Source organism: Camelina sativa, chromosome 20 (assembly GCF_030686135.1).
Source record: "Camelina sativa cultivar CO46 ecotype springtype chromosome 20, ASM3068613v1".
In the NCBI taxonomy this organism is placed as follows: domain Eukaryota; kingdom Viridiplantae; phylum Streptophyta; class Magnoliopsida; order Brassicales; family Brassicaceae; genus Camelina; species Camelina sativa.
In genome coordinates this window covers 10286228-10304443 of record NC_141899.1, presented here as the reverse complement: position 1 = coordinate 10304443, position 18216 = coordinate 10286228, and the positions used below count along the sequence as shown (strand labels likewise).

At 35.8% G+C, this 18216-nt stretch overlaps 4 protein-coding genes across 5 annotated transcripts; 2 read left to right on the top strand and 2 right to left on the bottom strand.

Moving 5' to 3' along the window:
* The first annotated feature begins 2552 nt into the window (after positions 1-2552).
* On the top strand, positions 2553-4614 carry LOC104770410 (heptahelical transmembrane protein 1). Its single transcript, XM_010494834.3, has 3 exons — positions 2553-3129; positions 3235-3310; positions 3807-4614. The coding sequence occupies exons 1-3, from the start codon at positions 2828-2830 to the stop codon at positions 4425-4427; spliced, it is 999 nt and encodes a 332-aa protein (XP_010493136.1). The 5' UTR covers positions 2553-2827; the 3' UTR covers positions 4428-4614.
* Positions 4615-5607: 993 nt separating this feature from the next.
* Positions 5608-8628, top strand: LOC104770408 (putative glycosyltransferase At5g20260). 2 transcript variants are annotated; one of them, XM_010494832.3, is made up of 4 exons: positions 5608-6007; positions 6100-6251; positions 7364-7718; positions 7798-8628. In XM_010494832.3, the coding sequence occupies exons 1-4, from the start codon at positions 5768-5770 to the stop codon at positions 8461-8463; spliced, it is 1413 nt and encodes a 470-aa protein (XP_010493134.2). In that variant the 5' UTR covers positions 5608-5767; the 3' UTR covers positions 8464-8628. The 2 variants fall into 2 exon arrangements, with proteins under 2 accessions (XP_010493134.2, XP_087360990.1); XM_087504864.1 differs by having other exon boundaries at positions 5676-6007; positions 6104-6251.
* Positions 8478-11866, bottom strand: LOC104770409 (putative galactinol--sucrose galactosyltransferase 6). Its single transcript, XM_010494833.3, has 4 exons — positions 11186-11866; positions 9532-11084; positions 9304-9438; positions 8478-9231 (listed from the first exon to the last, which is right to left on the bottom strand). Exons 1-4 carry the CDS (start codon positions 11402-11404, stop codon positions 8631-8633), a joined length of 2508 nt encoding a protein of 835 aa, XP_010493135.2. The 5' UTR covers positions 11405-11866; the 3' UTR covers positions 8478-8630.
* Positions 11867-17103: 5237 nt separating this feature from the next.
* On the bottom strand, positions 17104-18140 carry LOC147918671 (uncharacterized). Its single transcript, XM_087503632.1, has 2 exons — positions 17872-18140; positions 17104-17767 (listed from the first exon to the last, which is right to left on the bottom strand). Exons 1-2 carry the CDS (start codon positions 18138-18140, stop codon positions 17104-17106), a joined length of 933 nt encoding a protein of 310 aa, XP_087359758.1.
* Positions 18141-18216: the final 76 nt, after the last annotated feature.

Here is an 18216-nt window from a genome sequence, read left to right as displayed (position 1 = left end):
TCCTTTACCCCAATTATTTCATAACTTATGTTGTGAAAAAGTATGAATTTCTAAATTTGACAGTCATGATGTTAGTATTTCGTAAGAACTAAAAATTAAAATGCAAATTTTCTAACTCGTCTATTTAAAGTCAAGTAAACCTTTACATCAAATTTTAGTTCACACAGAATTTAATGTTGATTGACGCATAGTAAAAGAGTACCTGTTTTTTTTACAATCAAAGTACTAATACTTATTTTCGAATTATTTATCTTACTAGGTTATAAACCCCCGCTACGCGCGGGTATGCTTATATGAATTTGTTTTTTAAAAAATTAGATTGAAAAATTATTTAAATAGCTATACATTGACATTAAATATGCAAAATTATTATAATGTTCGTGTTGTAAATAGACGGGTCTTGGAAAGTATCGGACCGCAACTCAGGTTTAGGTTGGTGCTACTGTAATGACGATGATCAGACTTTATCGTTGGGTGCTAGATATTTTAGATTACAACTATACAATCATAAGAAAGTGGATTCCTCTAAATCTTCTTTCTATGCACAATACTTCAAATCTCACACTCGGTCCAGCTACAGAAAAGCTTCAGCTCGATTGGACATTCTTACGACCTTTAAAATATGCCCTCAATAACCCATTTTAGAACTGTTCATGTTCCTTAGCATGAATTGCACCACTTTTCATCAGTTACTGGCTACACAAATCTTTGAGTTTAGTTCTTATTTAAGCTTTCTCAGTTTCTATGAATTCTTAGCTTGTTGGCTCCTTCACATAGCATTTGTCTCCATCTTCCTTTCACTTTCTTTCTCTTCTTCCCTTCCTAAATCTGACCTATCTTAGCTCCTCCACCACACTTGCCATAACCACACGGCATGAGTCTTCATATCCATCATGGTTTTACGTACTATACACGTACTTTTAAATTTTTTTATAGTTAAAAATTAATGAAACTTATACTTTTTATAGAGTTTTAAATATTTAGACTTTCTATGGAGTTTAAATATATATATTATTTAAAAAATTCTGTCAGGTTTAAATATTAGAAATATTTAATTCTTTTAAAAGTTTTAATATTTATAATATTTTAAACTTTTTAAAATTATAATATTTTAAAACTCTTTAAAAGCTAAAAACTATTAAAGTTCTAGTATTTTAAACTTTTAAATTTTTTTAAATATTATAATATATTGAAACTTTTTAAAAGTTTTAATTTGCTTAAAAAACCGGATTAAACCGAATAAATTTTTTAAATTTGGACGCCTAATAAATCAAGCTTCCTGCTTATTCATAGTTGGAAGCATTAGTCTTATTTATAATGGTTCTGAACCATTGTCTAAACTTTTTTTAGCCGATGTGGGATGTTGTACATAGCTTTTTTCTTTCCATAGATTGAAATTTTTTCTTTTTCCTAAAAAATCTTAACAATATAGAAACTGTCATATTTTAATAAAATGTTAATTAGTGAGATGTCTAATCCCTATTGGATGTTTAAAATAGAAAACTATTGATTTTTTTTTTAAATGTTAAATAATGAAGTGGCTAGTCATGATTGGTTGTTTAAAATCCTATGTGGACAGTTTTAGGAGCTTATAGCTTCTACTTTTTATTAGTATAGATTATAATATTTTGAAATCTTTCTAAAGCTAAGACTATTAGAAGTTTTAATATTTATAATATTTTAAACTTTTAAAAGGTTTCAAAATATAATATTTGAATCTTTTAAGAATTTTCAATATTTATAATATTTTAAATTATTAAAATTTAAAAATTATAATATTTTAAAAAAATTTAAAAGTTAAGAACTTTGAAAAGTTTCAAATATTTCTAATATTTGAAATTTTTAAATTTTTAAATTTTTAAATATTACAATATTTTTTTTGAAACTTTTAAAGTTTTAATTTGATCAAAAAAACTGGATCAAATTATATAAAACTTTTAAAATTGGACGCCTGATAAATCAAGCTTTCCTGCTCATTCGTTGTTGGAAGCATATTAATCTTATTTATACTTGTTCTGAATCATTGTCTAAAAAGTTTCTACCCGATGTGGGACGTTGTAAATAGTTCTTTTATTTCCATAAATTTAAAAATCTGGAAATTTATAAAATGTTAATGAATGATATGTCAAATACTGATTGGTTGTTTAAAATAATTATTAATATAGAAAATTCTGGAAAATTTTTAAAATGTTAATTAGTGACATGTCGAATCCCTATTGATTGTTTAAAATCCTAGGTGGACAACCTTAACAGCTTATAGCTCCTACTTTTATTTAGTATAACTATTACAAACGATCCGGTGGGGAAAAAGGTATCATTCTTGTATAAGAGGTACAAACCGGTAGTAAATTCTGAGTTGGTCGGTCTTAAAATCGTCTAAATTTACTCTATTTCGTTTTCTAAAGATTTTGCGTATCTCGGAGAGTAGTGTAAAACAAAGACACTTTTCTTGTAAAATAAAAAAAGGAACTTAAAAAATAAGAAAAACAATTTATTTTCTTTAGAAAAAAAGAGAAGAATTTATTGATAACCTAACTAACAACTAAAAGATGAAAACACGACACCAACTTCTACCTGCATACTAAAGTTTCGTCTTTAAATGTTGTAGCTGTTTCCTTACATTTTCCCATCTTCCTTTTATTTCTCTCTCCCTTCCCCCAAACTTAAATTCACATTTTAATTGTAACTTCAACAATAATCTTTTTTCTTTTCCCATTATATATTATCCTCTCATCTCAGATCTTGTCTTGGTACCATCCTCTCTTGACTCTTGAGATCAAGAATTGAGTCTTCTTGTCTCAAGAATCGTCGTCATTCGAGAGCTCATATGGACCAAGATAGTCAGAAAGACGAAACAGAAACAGTTTCGTGCTGCGACAACAACAGCAAGAGCAAGATCGTGTCTGGAGAAGATCACGGTGGAGATGAGAGCAGCGGTACAAAGAGAAGAAAGAGGAGAAAATCTCAAAAAAAGACAATGAAACAACGTGGATTAATGTCGTATTGTGAGCTACCGGACTACATGCAAGACAATGAGTACATATTGAATTATTACAGAGCTGAATGGTCCATTAGAGATGCTTTATTCAGCGTCTTTAGTTTCCACAATGAGTCCCTCAACATTTGGACGTCAGTAACAAAATTTTCACTTTTAATTTCATTTTCTTTTTTTTTCCTTTGGTTTAATATAATTTTTGTTTGGTTTTTCTAATCATTTGTTTTTGTTTTGGACAGTCATTTGATAGGTTTCATTTTATTTGTGGCACTAACCGTCGCCAATATTATTCATCATGATGGATTCTTCCCAGTGGTAAGTTGTCATTCATTCACCAATCATGTCTATTTCGTTTTTAATAACCTGATGTTCAGTCTGAGTCTCAATTTAATCCCTTGAGATCCAACCACTATGCTAGTTTCAGATTAGTCAAGTGGATGTGTCTAGTAGAAATAGATACCTAACTGATTCTGATTAAGATATTTTATTTTTCTTATTAATTATTTAGTACTGGGTTGTTATGATGATTATGAATAAAAATTCTTGGTATTTTAGATATCAATTGAGGCAGAAAAGATGAAATTAACATATCTTAGAAATTATCACAGATTAAAATTTATAACTTTTTTTTTTTGACATCGTTCTAACTTTTCTATGGATCTAGTTCTTCTTTAGTATTCCAAACAAACTCAATAAAATGCATTACATATTATTTTATCATCATATCTAGTACATGTTTCTAAAATATTTAAACAAGCCAATGATTATATAGGCTTAATGATGGTATATATTCTCATGTTGATGATTGTAGGATGCAAAGAGTCCAGGGAATGTTACAAGGTGGCCATTCTTTGTCTTCTTAGGAGGCTCAATATTTTGCCTACTCGCAAGCAGCATTTGTCACATCTTCTGTTGCCACTCCGAAGACCTTAACGTCTTGCTCCTACGCATAGACTATGCCGGTATCACCGCCATGATCATCACTTCCTTCTTCCCACCAATCTACTACGTCTTCCAATGCACTCCTCGTTGGTACTTCATCTACCTCGCAGGCATCACTTCCATGGGAATCTTCACAATCATCACACTCTTCACCCCATCACTTTCCGCTCCCAAGTACCGAGCTTTTCGCGCTTTTCTCTTCGCCTCCATGGGGCTCTTTGGGATTGTCCCAGCTTCTCACGCGCTAGTGGTCAACTGGGGAAACCCGCAAAGGAACGTGACGCTCGTGTACGAGTTGCTTATGGCAGTTTTCTATCTTGTTGGGACAGGGTTTTATGTAGGGAGAGTGCCCGAAAGGCTTAAACCAGGATGGTTTGATCGTGTGGGACATAGTCATCAGATCTTCCATGTGTTCGTTTTGTTGGGAGCTTTGTCACACTATGCGGCTGCTCTCATGTTTTTGGACTGGCGTGACCACGTTGGTTGTTAGAACCATATGTGTGATTCTTTTATATATTATGATTAATTTGTTTGTTTCGTACGTGCAGGTGAACAAAATTGTAATAACCCATTTGTTTTATATTTATTGAATTGTAATTCTACTTGTGTTATGTCTGTTGAATATGCATGAATTTCACAAGTCCATTTCTATATGAGAAGTACTTACAATTTACAAATCTTTGCCTTTCAATAATGACTTCAATTGTTTTTGCTTTAAATTATGTTTTAAGTATATATGTTGTCCAAATGAACTCACCACTTTTAGCACCTTAAGCAAAATCATTTTGTTAACTGTAAAAGCAAACACAACGTTGAAACATAATTTTTGAAAGCAAGCACCTTAAGAAAACCGAACCTTTTTAAAAGTTTTGTGATCTGTAAACACAAAAGCAATTTTGACCCAAAAAACAAAAAAAAAAAAATAATACAAATTTTGACAATTGAAACAATCAATAATTTGTTTTGCTACAAAAACAAAAAAAACAATGATGCAAAGAGATGGACTTTCATGTTTCTCATGTATATATGCATGTGTACTTAGTGCCAGGATTCACTAATCATAGGGATAGGGGCCAGGAATGAATTATGCACAACAAAATCTTCGTCAAATCTTCCGTTAGAGTATTCTCCTCCAAAGCCGAATTATCTCTTATTGCTTCAAAAAACTTTGATGAAAATAGTAAAGACAAAGGCGGATTAGACTGCAAACAAAAGTCCAAGCTTCACTCTTATGATGTACTTAACACGAAACAACTCTTCTTAATCCAAATCTGATGTGATATATATTGTTAAATCATTTCAACATTGACAAATTGACCAAACATGTCAACTAAATTTTATGTCGGTTTATGCTTAACCAGTTATAGCAGTATGGGGAGAACCGGGCGGTTTGATAACGGAGACAAAAGGTTATCGTTTTTCTTCGTCCAACCGGATCCGAATTGACCCTAAAATTAAGCATGCCATGATAGCCATTAAACGAGCGACGGTGCCAAACACGGACGCTATGAAAATTAACTTAAGATTTGGCCAGTAAGCATTTTACAAAGCAATAAATACAAAATTAATTTTATTAGCTTCTCAATTACTCTATTAGTCGTCGGTTTCCTTCCCTAGTATTATTTGTTTCCATTTCTCCTCTAATACTCTACCTTTAATGGTTTTATTTTGTGGGAGCCTTTTAAATGGACTTGGATTCTCTACTTTAAAAATTTATGTAGAGTTATGCAAATTTTTATTTTTTTTTAAACAACTCATATCTTCTTCCTCTTTTACATAAACACAATCCCCAAATGTGTCACTCTGCCCAATAAAACTAGAAAACAAAATATGACACAATCAAATTTTGTTAATATGAAGTTCTCTCTAGCTCCAACTCTTGTTCTTCTTGTCCTTCTCCTCTTTTACCAACATCACTCATCATCTCCAAACCTAAACGCAAACGTTCTCTCTTCATTCGTCGATGCTACTACATCCATCGTTGCCCCGTCTCCTTCACCATCCATGTCCATGGAGTTTAGTATCGCCTCATCAAACTTCACCTTAATTTCGAGTCCTCAACCTCAAAATGTATGTTTCCACTAATCTCTAAGCGATTGTTTCATTCACTTAATTAAGCGGCGATTTGTTTTGAATTAATGTATATAATTTGTTGTGATAAGAAAGAAAAGAAGAGGAACATAATCGAGGAAGGTTTAGCGAAATCAAGAGCGGCCATACGTGAAGCCGTGAGGTTGAAGAAGTTTTCATCGGACAAGGAAGAAGCTTTTATTCCTCGTGGAGCCGTTTACAGAAACGCTTACGCATTTCATCAGTGAGTTTCTGTTTCTTTTTTTCATCCGTTTAATTTCTCCAATTTTTGTTCCTTCATTTTTTTCACTTTTTAAAGTTACTTGACATGCTAGTATGAAATAATCCATAAGATTTGCCTTAGAAAAAAAAGTAAATAATATGACAATTAACTTGAGCTATAGTATAGACTGAAAAAAAAAGATCTAACTATATGTATGTATGTGCTAATCATCATATCACATATGTGCTAATGATATATATGACAATTTTCATTTTAGTAAGCTATAGTTTTCTCCTTCAATCTATTATTTGGGTTGCCAAAGATAAATTTAAAATTTACAATAATTTTCAGTCAAAATACATTTCTTGTTTAAATACTAGTATAAACTATATTTTTTTTCAAAAATAAAGCCTTTCATAATTGAAATATTCAAAAAGTACGTAGAAATTCGTTTTTCTTGAATTATTTACTCGTTTGCTTTGGGAAAGTAAGCGAGGAACAATTCTAATTCTTCCTCGTCTCTTAGTTCTCATTGTCTCGTTAAACTCGACTAACTTAATTAAGTATTATTCATACTTCTTTTCTTTTGTATTTTACTTCAACACATTACTTTTCTTATATTACACACAAACTAACGTGCGTATAGTGAATTCAAAAATGAATATTTCTCAAAAATCTTAACGCAAATTGTACCTTTTAAAAAGAATTGCGTAAACTGTATGATATTTAAAAAGGGATGTAAAGTCTATTTAATTGTTAAATATAGTCAACGTGTCTATGAAATACTATGCACAATGGTATGCGGGTAGAGGAGAAACGTAGCACCTACTTAAAGCCCTGCTTTGGTAATTGTAGTCACAGCTCTCTGTTATCTTCGAGTTATTACAACCTTTGTTCCTACTTTTTATTGACTTTTTAAAATTATAACTTTTTGTACGTTTTACAAATAAAATTGCTATTCACAATTAGTTTTGGTTATGTTGTATTTTACTGTGTTTATGAATTATGATTGAACACTAATTTCAAATATACATGAAACCATACTGTTACATGCATGAAAATACAATATATTGTCAGATAACGAATTCAACCTAATTAAGCCAACAACACTTTTTTCTTATGAAATTGAGCAGAAGCCATATAGAGATGGAGAAGAAATTCAAAGTGTGGGTGTACAGAGAAGGTGAGACACCGTTAGTACATATGGGTCCAATGAACAACATATACAGCATTGAAGGCCAATTCGTGGACGAGATCGAGAGAGGCATGAGCCCGTTCGCGGCTAGCCACCCTGAGGAGGCACACGCCTTCCTCCTCCCCGTCAGCATCGCCAACGTTGTCCATTACTTATATCGCCCACTTGTTACCTACTCGAGGGAACAACTTCACAATGTTTTTCTTGACTATGTCAATGTTGTGGCTCACAAGTATCCTTATTGGAACAGAAGCCTTGGAGCCGACCATTTCTTCGTTTCTTGCCATGATTGGGTTTGTTTTGTTTCTGGAACCAGGACTTATTTTTGTGGTTTTGATACTAAAACATTAACATTTTCAAGACGTGTTGCAGGCACCAGACGTCTCAGAATCGAACCCGGAGCTGTTGAAAAACATGATAAGAGTTCTCTGCAACGCCAACACATCAGAAGGTTTCAAACCCCAACGAGACGTCTCAATCCCGGAGATCAACATCCCCAGTGGAAAGCTGGGACCACCTCAGTTATCCAACTCTTCCGGCCATGACCGACCCATCCTTGCTTTCTTCGCAGGCGGCTCACACGGCTATATCCGCAAGATTCTACTGCAGCATTGGAAAGACAAAGACGAGGAGGTCCAAGTCCACGAGTACTTGGCCAAAAACAAAGATTACTTCAAGCTCATGTCCACGGCAAGGTTTTGTCTCTGTCCTAGTGGCTACGAAGTAGCTAGCCCTCGAGTTGTTGCAGCTATTAACTTAGGTTGCGTCCCTGTCATCATCTCTGATCATTACGCCTTGCCCTTCTCAGACGTTCTTGATTGGACTAAGTTCACCATTCATGTTCCCTCTGAGAAGATCCCTGAGATCAAAACCATACTAAAGAGCGTGTCTTGGAGACGCTACAGGGTCTTGCAGAGAAGGGTTTTGCAGGTCCAGAGACATTTCGTGCTCAACAGACCTTCACAACCGTTTGACATGCTTCAAATGCTTCTTCACTCTGTTTGGTTGAGAAGACTTAACGTAAGGTTGCCTTTGTGATTCTACATACTCTGTTTTAGGGGGGGGAATGACTATTGGTATAGAACAAGAACGTGAACAGTACAACATTATTGTAAGCAGCTACAACAATAACCAAAAGTTTACATATAATAAATTACTTAAAACAGTTTAAGACTTTCTGTATAATGAATTGTTTAAATCACTCTTCATAACTCTACTTCGATCACACATAATCGTTTGGTCTCTATAGGAGTCTTGTCCAACTCAAAGGTAACCAAACCAGAGGAGGAATCATACTCAAACGCGATCTCATTAGACTCAACAACGCATCTCTTAGGTTTCACCGATGAGTAACCTCCGAATTTACCACATCCTTTAACTTCCATTACCACTTTCATCTTCTCGACTTCATATCTTAGTCCTTCGATAGCTCCTCCCGAATTGTACATGTTTACAAGACCGATTGGGGCAAAAGATACACCATCAACCAGATGACTAATGGGACTCACCGTGAAGATTTCGTGCTCGCGGATTTTGAGAGAGATTGGGAGAGACACATTGTATGGCATAACGCAGAGTTCACCTCTGCTCTGGGAGTAAACAGCACAGTCTCCATTCCAGGTTGTTGGATCCGTGGAGGCCTCAGATATTAAATGCACATCACGACCACGAAAGGAGCCAGTGATGCAATCAGTTTTTGTCTGGTGGAAGATGTTTTTCTTTTCTGTGTCGCTCCAAGCTGCTCCTTGGCAGTTATACACGCCAAGAACTCCAGTGTACTTGTTCATGTTCCATATCTTCAGCAAGCTGAAACCAAAACAAGACTCAGTAAAGAAAATGAGCAATCAAAAATGTGAATAATTTGTCTTTATAGCTTACCTGACACCATCACGAGTAGGATCTGCGAACAAACAATCACGGGTTGGTCTACCAGGTAATCGACAACGAAGAATTGATCCATCAGGCAACACAAGCTTCCTTAGAAGCTCAAAGTTGTGCTTTCCAGGAGCATCACTACACATCAAGAAGAGAGAAATGTAACGATGTAAGTTTACAATTCAATAAACAAGAGCAAGTATAGATATAGTAAGGTTCCATGATCCATACCTGACATAGATAGGTCCACCACTAATAGCCCTAGCAGAGGCATGATACTCTGCAGCAGGATGCACGGAATGGAACATGTCCCAATCAGGCTGCATAAACTCCCCCAAAAACACACTGTTATACGCAACAGAGGCTATATGGATAGTGTGAGACACCGGATCTCGTGGGTAGAAATCATCCGATGCTCTAATCACCGCAGCTTGCTTCGAGCAGTATAAAGCATCCGTATTGTGACTCATACAAGCAATACATCCATTGTCAGGAAAGTTCTTTGCAACAGAAGCGTCAAGAGCTTGATGAAACTGCCGCGTTAACTCAACCCGACCACCTAACCCACCACCCAAAGTCTCCAAAATACACTGCACATCAACCTTCACACCGTCCACACCAGCATCAGCCAAGTAACTATGAAGCTCGTTGTAGAACTTATAAACCTTCTTAGGGTTAACCAAACCCAACCCTTGTAACGTCATTACATCAGTCTTCCACGTCGGATCATTCTCCACGACACCTTCAGTCGCATTCGGATACTTCATCACAGAACCGTACTCTCCCCCGGGTCTAACCCCGCCCCAGTAACCCGTTATCGCGTGCCACACGTAAACATATTTCAAACCATGTTTCTCTTTAGCTATCTTGACAATGTTCTCAATCCCAACTTTGGGATCATCCTTGTTCTGAAACTTAGCATTCTCCTTGATCCCGGTCAACCGAAACACCGGCGACTCTTCGACGGTGTCATCACTCGCAACGGATTGCCACCCGTCGTCGATGATAACAAACTTCGGCGGCGTTCCACCGGCGGCGAGAGATTCAAGACCAGCTTCAACACCTTCTTGAGTCACTTCTTGATAAAACGCGTCCCAAGTGCACCATCCGAAGTAGTCAACGATCCCTGGAAGCTTCTTCTCGTGACGCTGACGGAAACTATTCAAATGCGACTTAACGGTACGAATAGCGTCAGTGATCGTCTGAAACGGATCCGTGCCGGCGTGAATGTACAGAGAGTGAGTAAACGAAGACCGTTTCGTGTCGACGTCACCGCTCTCCAAACAGAGCTCAACCTCGTCGTTAACGTTTCCTTGAAGACACGAACGGAAAGATCCATCGATTAACGGCAAGAAGACGGTGTAAAGCTTCTGGTTACTCTCGACGCCGTTAGCTCCGTCAGGCTCGAGGTGAGATCCACCGTTGCTCTCGACCAGTAAGAACTGCGTCTCGTAAGGGATGTCTCGGCCCATTTCGCCCATTCTCTGGGCCATCCACCAGAGTTTAAACCGGAAACAAGACATAAACCGGGAATCACGTAACGTACCGATTGGTACGATGTGTTTGCTCTGTTCTTTGTCGAACACCGCTCCGAGGAAGACTCCTTCGACAGGTCCAGCCTCCGACGCTGACGTCGTGATGACGTTATCTGGTAAACCGGTTAAAATCGTTCGGTTTTTGATGATTAGATTACCATTGGAGATACGAACCGCCGGTTTGATCGTCATATATTCTTCCTCTTCTTCTCTGTACCTTGTTTTGAACGACGATGCTGCCTCGTTTCTCTGTAATAATAATAATTAAAAAATCACAAATGTTTTGAGATCGAGAGTTTGTGTAATCTCTCCATGGATAAAGAGATCTGAAGGAGAAAGAGTAGTAGTACCTTAAATGAACAAAACTGAAACCCACGAGTAGATGAACAATGCCTGAAACGAATACGAAAGTGTGATGGGGGAGTAGTGTGAGGTCTGGATTTGAAAGAAAGAGAAGAAGAAGAAGAAGAAGATGAGGAGAATAGAGTTGGAGATGTGAGAGAGTGGATCAGGAGAGGATGAACCCTTTTTATACGGTGGATTCTATTGTAGCAACTGTGTGACGCCATTTTTATTTTGTTGTTGTTGTTGGTGCTCTGTATCTTCCTTGTTTTGGGAAATCGTGTGAATGAATAAATTTTTACGAGTTTCAGGGAAGTCTTTTTAACTCTTTTTATCCGATTCCAAAGGTCTAGTTAAATACATTAATAATAATTATATAAATATTGTTCTTTTTTTGGAGTAACAAATTAAGTACTTTTCTTTTGACACGTTTTGCGTTTCTTGTGATCGTTTCTTTTCTTTCATATTGTGCGCAAGTAATCTTTCTTTTTTTTTAGTAATTAATTTAAAGTTGTTTACATGATGTTGTAAGGTTAAGGTGATTTATTTTTACAGAAAGCTTACATGTTAAAAAGCTTGAGGGATGAAAACATCAATTTTTAGCGTTAAGGTTGGGTCAAAAAGAAATCGAGAAACCCAAATATTTTTTCTTGTTTTGTAGGTGACAAATAATACAAAGATAGAATGATATAATAGTAGTTTGACCGTTGACAAGTAAAAAAGGGAAGGATGAGTTTGCCACGTAGGATAAAGAGAAGGTTTCTATTGGCACGCGCGGCGTGTTGTTTTGATATTTTTAAAGATATTTTATTGTTTTTTTAAGGATTCAAAAAAGATATATATTTTCCACGACCGTATTACGTGTCATCGTGTCACCGGATAATAATAGGCTCTTATCTCTTATCACTAGACGTAATTATTATTATTATTGTTTTTCAACCTACCAAAAATCTAAAATTAGAAATTTTCTTGTTTCTTGTAACCAAAAATATAACTATTGACAAAATAGTCGTCTACTGGAGTAGTTTTTATTGTTTTTTTTTATCCCAAATACTTTTTAAACTTTCCTGTTGCATGGTATTTTTCTGTACTTCCAATATTTCATATTCTCTCAATAGTACTATTAAATGACTACATACGTAATACGTTATAAATATTGTTATGTTAATGTCCTTAGTTAATAGTTTATATAATTTGAGAATATATACGCAAATTCTATTTATTTTTTTGAATTATCTAACGTAATGAAACAGACATCAACTTGTTCGCCCAGAATATGAAAAATTGTAAAATTAAAAGGGTGCAAAATAGACAGGAATCTTCATACTACAAGTGGCTAAATTATCTTCGACGCTCTCAACTTGCTTCAACCAGATATCGATCATTGTGCGGTGCCACCAAGTCCCCTGATTTTTTTTTTCTCTAGATTATCTCTCATTTTATAAAATAAAAACTTATAAAAAAGAGAGAGAGATACAGTACTTCACGAAACTGAATAATTTGATGTTTTCTGTCATTTTTTATTGTCTCTTTGTTTGCTATATATATTATAATACTAGTAATAATTTACAGAAAACGAAATATTCGGAGATGCATGATTCGCTCGCAACGGGTGTGATTTGGATCAGAAAAGTGATTGGGAAAGCAACTCAACTTGTTTGGTATTTTTCTTACAAGCGAACAAAAAGTTTAGAGATTTGTCCAACTGGACCCCCAATGGGTTTGTTTATCCGTCCATGTTGATACATCTTACATTAGTTGGCGGATAAGGTTTTGTCAGATATTGTTTTGGTCGATTACCCATATATTATATTATCGCAATAACGAAAAAATTGTTGTGAATTATAACTAGAATACACTTATGAGTTTTGTGTTTTGTAATATTTTGTGAAGTGAACAAGAAATAATCAAGAGAGGGATAGAGTAATGTAGGGACGAGAGAAAGAGAGATTGGGATGTCTTTTCCTTTTGATCAAAGACAACAACTATATCAGTTACACTCTTACCCAACACTTAAGCACTAAGCCTATTTATAGTGAAGTAAACAAAACATGAGTCACCTATTCTTTAGCTTTGGTAATGACAAATGGAAGTTGGTGTAATATTACAAAAACAAGTGTCCTAACATGTGTCTTGTGATGGATTAATCATACTTCTATTTCATAATACTCCCCCTTGATTATCCATCACCATTGACGAGTTATGTACTACCTCATTAAAAACCTTGTCACGGAAAAACCCATTGGGATAAAAACCATGACAAGGGAAAAAGAGTATAGTAACATAATCTCCCCCTCGAAAAGATAAGTATAATCTTTCTTCATAAATCTCGTAGATGACACATTCCAATACTGTGAATATGCTTTCTGAATGTGGTAGTCGGAAGCGTCTTTGTGAATAGGTCTGCTGCATTGTCACTTGAGCGGATATGCTGGATATCAACTTCCTTCTTTTGCTCGAGTTCTTGAGTGTAGGAGAAAAATCTTGGAGGTATATGCTTTATTCTATCGCTCTTGATGTAACCTTCTTTGATTTGGGCGACACAAGCAGCATTGTCTTCGAATAATATTGTTGGCTCTTTCTTGGTGATTATTCCACTTGATTCTTGTATGTGGTTAGTCATTGATCTGAGCCATACACATTCCCTCGATGCTTCATGAAGAGCAATTATTTCTGCATGATTTGAGGAAGTGGCGACCAAAGTCTGTTTCTGTGAGCGCCATGAAATTGCAGTTCCTCCAATTGTGAAAACATATCCAGTTTGCGATCGGGACTTATGTGGATCTGATAAATATCCTGCATCTGCAAAACCAACTAGACCAACCAAAGAGTTTCTAGGATAGAATAATCCCAAGTCAATCGTACCTTGAAGATAACGGAGAATATGTTTTATCCCATTCCAATGCCTGCGAGTAGGGGATGAGTTGTATCTTGCAAGTAGATTCGTAGCAAATGCAATATCCGGTCTAGTGCAATTTGCAAGATACATGAGTCCACCGATAGCACTCATATAAGGTACTTCGGGACCAAGTATTTTCTCGTTATTTTCACAAGGTCTGAATGGATCACTATCGACATTCAGAGATCTATTGACCATTGTACTCAAAGGAGTCGCTTTGTCCATATTAAAGCGCTTTAAAATCTTTTTCGTATAATTTGATTGATGCACAAATATTCCATCTTGGAAATGCTCTATTTGAAGCCCGAGACAGAATTTAGTCTTTCCAAGATCTTTCATTTCAAACTCTTCCTTCATATGAGTTCTTGCATCATCAATCTCCTTTTGAGTTCCAATTATATTTAGATCATCAACATATACAGCAATGATCACAAATCCCGATGGAGATTTCTTTATGAAGACGCATGGGCATATTTCATTATTAACATACCCTTTCTTCAATAGATATTCGCTTAAGCGATTATACCACATGCGCCCGGATTGTTTTAATCCGTAAAGTGATCGCTGTAATTTGATGGCACAAATTTCATTAGACTTAGAGTCTAATGCCTCAGGAATCTTAAATCTTTCTGGGATTTTCATGTATATATCATTATCCAATGATCCATATAAATATGCTGTCACTACATCCATAAGGTGCATTTCTGAATTCTTAGAAGCCGTTAGACTCATTAAGTACCTGAATGTAATTGCATCCATGACTGGAGAATATGTTTCTTCATAATCAACTCCAGGTCTTTGAGAAAAACCTTGTGCAACAAGTCGGGCTTTATATCTTGTGATTTCATCTTTCTCATTTCTTTTTCGCACAAATACCCACTTGCAACCAACAGGTTTTATATCTTTAGATGCAGTGACAAGAGGTCCAAAGACATTTCTTTTATTGAGGGAGAGCAATTCAAGTTGCATAGCCTTTTTCCATTTCTCCCAATCAGGCCTATGTTGGCATTCTGATACGGACCTTGGATCTGGATCATCTTTTTCATGATCGATCTCTTTAGATACAGAAAAAGAGAATATTCCATCATCATCATCGATTTCATCTCTATACCATAACATCCCATTTTGGGCATAGTTAATAGAAACCTAATATTTTTCTGTATCATCCCGAGGACTTTTCTCTTTATTTGGTTCTTCCTGAACCTTTTCATCTCCCATTTTCTTTTTCTTTCAGGGATTTTTATCTTTAGAGCCTATTGGCCTCCCCCTTTTCAGTTGAACCTTAGGTTCATTAGCTTTGTTTCCATCGAGTTCCTCTCTAGGAATTTCAACTCTTGATGGTGCATTTGCAGCGGGGATATATGACTTTGTCACCCTTTTTGTATCTATGAACGCATCTGGTAATTGATTTGCCAAACTTTGTAAATGTACAATTTTCTGAACTTCCAGTTCACGTTGATTTGTAGGGGGATCAAGATATAACAAAGATGGTGTGTACCATGTAATATCTTTTGGTACTTGTTTAATTCCTCCCCCTAACACTGGAAATTCATCTTCATTAAAATGGCAATCGACAAAACGTGCCGTAAACATATCACCAGTTTGCGGTTCAAGATATCGAATTATACTCGGTGATGCATAACCGACATAAATGTCCAATCTCCTTTGTGGCCCCATTTTTGTTCTTTGCAGTGGGGCTATAGGAACATAAACCGCACATCTAAAAATACGGAGATAGGATATGTTTGGCTCTTGGCCAGATGCTAATTGTAAAGGGGAATATTTATTATATGCGCTTGGTCGTATTTGGACCAATGCCGCAGCATGCAATATAGCATGACCCCATATAGAAATTGGGAGTTTTGTTCTCAATATTAACGGTCTAGCAATGAGTTGTAGCCGTTTAATCAAAGATTCAGCCATGCCATTTTGTGTATGAACATGAGGAACCAGATGCTCCACATCGATTCCTATTGACATACAATAGTCATTGAAAGCTTGTGAAGTGAATTCACCGGTGTTATCAAGCCTGACTTTCTTTATGGCATAATCAAGGAATTGAACTTTCAACCTGATTATTTGGGCAATGAATTTTGCGAAGGCCGTGTTTCTTGTTGTCAATAGACACACATTTGACCATCTACTAGATGCGTCAATCATTACCATAAAATAACGAAACGGCCCGCATGAAGGGTGGATAGGTCCACATATATCACCATGTATTCTCTCTAAGAACAATGGTGATTCATTCCCAATTTTGGCTGGCGATGGCCGAATTATGAGTTTTCCTTGAGAACATGCATCACATGAAAACTCATCAGATCTAAAAAATCTTTTCGTTCTTCAATGGATGACCATTGGAATTTTGCACAATTTTTCGCATCATGACTGAACCAGGATGTCCAAGTCTTTCATCCCATATCTTAAATGTACTAGAAAACTTAGAGTTTACTGTAACATAAGATGCAAAATTATTTATTTTTGTGCAATACAATCCAGAGGATAACATTGGCAATTCTTCCAATATATGTTTCTCCTCAGATGTTATGCAAAGATATTCAATGTCATTCTTATTCAAAGTCTCTATATGATATCCATTTCTTCGGATATCTCTGAAACTAATCAAGTTTCTATGAGACTTGGGGCAATATAATGCATCAATTTCAAATTTTGTTCCCCTTGGCATTGAAAAACTGGCTTTTCCATAGCCTATAATAATCTTTGCATTACCACATATAGTGCTCACGCTTCTAGCGGAGTCTTTTATTTTGAGAGAGGAGAAATATTTTTTCTCTTTAAGTATTGAGTGCGTTGTAGCACTGTCTGCTAGACACATATCTCCATCCTCAATCTCAAAATTTGACATTTTCTGAGATAAAATATTTATAAAAGAAATATTAATAAAATATCAGAAAGTCTTACAAAAAGGCTTATTATATATTACAATAAAACTATTATCCAAAAAGACATTTTATAAACATAAAATACATATCAAACTATGACAAAGCATATCATGGCATATAGGTCTTATTCGCATGATTTTCCGTTTTCATTATCAACGAGAAAATCTGCTATATCAAGATGGGGTTCATCGTTTAGGCCATGGTAAGAAGGTCCAGCTTCATCAGAGATGAGGTTGGTCTCAACATTCCTTTCTTTTTCCTGTTGAGATGCTTGATACAGATCGGCCAAATGTTTTGGAATACGACAGGTCTGGTACCAATGTCCTTTCATGCCGCATCTGTAACAAGTACTTTCATCTTGTTTCTTTATAACGCGACCAACATTATTAATTTGAAGATGCTTTTTGGTTTTTCTTGCGTTGAAGTCATTAGGAGAGAAACCTCTTCCTCTTCCTCGTCCACGATCTTCTCCACGACCTCCTCCACGACCATGACCACGGCCTCGACCGCGTCTGCGTCCACGTCCTCGTCCTTGCCAATTATTATAGCTGGATGTAGCAACATTCACTTCTGAAAGTGGAGCCGATCCAGTTGGATGGGTTTGATGATTTATCATCACGAGCTCATTATTTTGTTCAGCAACATGCAAAACTTGCATTAATTCAGAATATCGAGTATACCCTCTTTCTCGATATTGTTGCTGTAGGAGTACATTTGAAGGATGGAAAGTTTGGAATGTTTTCTCGATCATATCATAATCGGAAACTTCTTCTCCGCAGAGAGCCATCCTTGAAGTGATTCCGAACAAAGCGGAATTGTACTAATTACACTTTTGTAATCCTGAAACCTCAGGTTTAGCCATTCATGTTTGGCTTTTGGTAAGATCACATACTTTTGGTGATCAAACCTATCCTTGAGCGCGATCCAAAGATCTGCAGGATTTTCTCTCATGATGTATTCATTTTTTAAACCATTGTGGAGATGATGACGCAAGAACATCATGGTTCTTGCCTTTTCCTCTTCTAACCCCGTTTCTGACGGATCAATGGTTTTGAGAAGCCCATTCCCTTTTAGATAGAATTTTACATCTAGTGCCCATGTCATATAATTTTTCCCAGAGACATCAAGGGCGGCGAATTCAAGCTTTGCCAAGTTTGACATGATTACTATATAAATAATTAAAAAAGTTTGTTAAATACAAAATTTTATGAAATAATTTTGTAAAAACTTGTTTTAG